This window comes from Bufo gargarizans, chromosome 2 (assembly GCF_014858855.1).
Source record: "Bufo gargarizans isolate SCDJY-AF-19 chromosome 2, ASM1485885v1, whole genome shotgun sequence".
Lineage (NCBI taxonomy): Eukaryota > Metazoa > Chordata > Amphibia > Anura > Bufonidae > Bufo > Bufo gargarizans.
The window spans coordinates 57,631,804-57,634,722 of NC_058081.1; the positions used below are offsets into that span (position 1 = coordinate 57,631,804).

Sequence of the window (2,919 nt, forward strand, 5' to 3'; positions counted from 1 at the left end):
TTGGTAAGGCTGATTAGTCAGCCTGCATTTGTGGGAGGGGCGGAGGCTCTTCATATACGAGCCACACCCTCACTCACAGGTGTGTGTTTTCAGGTGCCCCACCCTCCCTCCCTTATCTTCTCATTTCCACAGGGTATGCCCACTTATAGGCCTACCCACGATCATGGCTTAGGGCACCCAACAAGCCATTTAGTCAGGTCAGCTAAGACACGCCTAGCTGGGTTAGGTTGTTCCTGTTGTTTTCTCCCTAGGGTTCTTCGGATACCTCTTGGCCGTAGCCATGACCACAAATAAATATAGATAGAAATAGAAGAAAGATAAATGTAGGTAGATAGATAATAGATAAGAAACATAGATAAATATAAAAAGATAGATAGTTAGATAGATATGAGAGACAGATGAAGATAGATAAGATAGATAGATAGATAGATAGATAGATAGATAGATAGATAAAGACGAAAGATATATATAAATAGACAGATATGAGAGATAGAAAAATAGATACAAACAGATCGATATTTAGGTAGATATGGATAGAAAGACATGACATAGATAGATAAGATAGATAAATTAATTGATAGATAGATATAGAAAGATTAGAAAGATAAATTAAATATAGAGGGATAAATAGATTTAATAAATTTTTAAAATATTATGACATCATTATTGCAAAAGCTAAAACTTATTAGCCATGTGCACTTCATAAAAACCTTTACTTTTGGAATCTCATTAAAGGAGAATGTGCTTGTATAAACAGGTAGTTATGTCGCCTAACGAATTGCCTCATTTACATAATAGAAGAAGTGTCTATTGTGGCCTTGACCTTTTTTGTGTTTACATAGATGAAAGGTCAAAGGTGTTAAGATAGAGGCTTTTGATCCATGGATATATAAGTTAAGAGAACCCTCAAGACCTCATATCATTCTTGGATAAGTTCTTAGCAACATCTCTTGAGAAACAGTACAGAATACCTGTGTAGAAATGTCTTGGTTGACCTCCATTCTACACTTCACAATCCTTTCCATTGTTCTGGGAATGCCTTCCTCTCTACCAGGGAAACAAACAAGGATTCCTCTTCAACATTCAAACCTTGGTTTAAGGAATTCATCCAGTCTGCATTCATCTAGTCTGCATGGAAGCAAAGACTCTCAGAATATGAAGTACTCTCCCTTCATGATGCAGCTCTATCAGGTTCTCACCATGAGGAACACAACAGATCTACCCAGACTGGAACACTCCATCCTTCAAGATACTGACACTATTCTAAGCCTCTCTGCCAAAAGTAAGTCTTTATTGATTATATTATGATCATTTTTGTATATTTATTTGTTCCTGGCTTTTCTATAACCATTGGAGACGCATACAGTATGTCTCACCTAAGTGTTTTTACGTCTCAAAATTGGTACACTGTAGAAGAGATGTTGACCAATTCTTACCTTACATAAATATAACATTGAATGTATTATATTTGGCAAAACTATTGATCATATAGCACAGTTGTTGACCATAGTTTTCTTTTATTGCTTCCAGATTGCTCTCAACTGACCGATCACTGGGTGTTATCTTTTGATATGTCTTCTGTCACAAACAACAGTGAAATACAATTGGCAGAGTTGAGGATACAGCCTTCTTCTCCTGAGAGAATCAAAGATGTGACCCTTGACATCTATAATAGTAAAGAAGGCAAAGAGAAGATCTTTTTGGGGTCAATGAAAGTTGACCTTAGTAGTGAAAGAGGATCGAGTTTGAAGATTGTCAATATCACTAGAATGATGCAATCCTATTTCTATGAAGAAAAACATTCTAATAATCAAAAAGACATGAAGGCCAAGGGAATGTCCAAGGATAATCAAGAAAACAACTGTACAGAAGTGCCAACGGAAAAAGTTGTGTTGGTGGTTTTTATCAAGGACACTCCTTCTACTAACCTAAATGGATACCCGAACCTCATCCAGACAGTAGAGTCATCTAAATATGTGATGACCCCAGCTTCTGGTACTAGGAGATTTAGGAAAGGTAGAAATGCAATGCATGACATGATTATGGCCAACTTTACCATCAAACCTATTGAAGATGGAAGACCTTTGTGCAGAAGAGTAGACATGATTGTGGACTTTGAAAAGATTGGATGGGGAGACCAGATAATCTATCCCAAGAACTTTAATGCATACAGATGTGAAGGAGCCTGTCCGATCCCCCTGAGCACGATCTTCAAGCCAACCAACCATGCTTATGTTAAGGTAATTATTACTTATTTTCCTATATATTTGCTTGACAATTATAAAATTTACAGTTACATTTATATTGTCATAAGAAATTACCATTTCTTAATAAAATAATATATTTTCTTTAATTTCTTTAGAGTTTGGTAAAATTTTACCATCCGAACAGAGTTGATTGCTCCTTATGTAGCCCAGTAAAGATGAGCCCATTATCTTTGCTTATGTATGAAGACGGAAAATTGGTCTTGAAGCACCATGAAGATATGATTGTTGAAGAATGTGGATGTCATTGAGAGGACTTAACAGAAATGTTATATTGTTCTAACTTAAATATGTTTTAACCTGTAGTGGTCTTACAAAAGACCTTCCATGGATCCACACAGAAATGCTTTGGAGTGTAGCACTGGAGAGCAGGGTTGTACCTATAGGGGGTGGAGAGGTTGCAGTCAATCTAAAAGGCACCTTTATCCCATATGCGAAGACCAAACCTATCAAAAATGTGTGATATTTGGTGACTATGTAATATATTCTGCCTAGAGTCAAAACTAAAGAAATAAATAATCCTAAGGTAATATGTATATAACTATGTAGATATATATTGTATATTGTGAGAGGTGTAATAAAATTTTTTATTTGCAATTCTGTTTTGTGTGTTTTTGTTTTGGGTTGTGGCTATATGTAATAGACAAGTACAATT

The 2,919-nt window shown here is 35.8% G+C and overlaps 1 protein-coding gene across 1 annotated transcript; it reads left to right on the forward strand.

The window, feature by feature from the left end:
• The first annotated feature begins 981 nt into the window (after window positions 1-981).
• LOC122929395 (nodal homolog 2-A-like) lies at window positions 982-2,515 on the forward strand. Its single transcript, XM_044282946.1, has 3 exons — window positions 982-1,282; window positions 1,531-2,240; window positions 2,363-2,515. The coding sequence occupies exons 1-3, from the start codon at window positions 982-984 to the stop codon at window positions 2,513-2,515; spliced, it is 1,164 nt and encodes a 387-aa protein (XP_044138881.1).
• The last annotated feature ends 404 nt before the right edge of the window (window positions 2,516-2,919 follow it).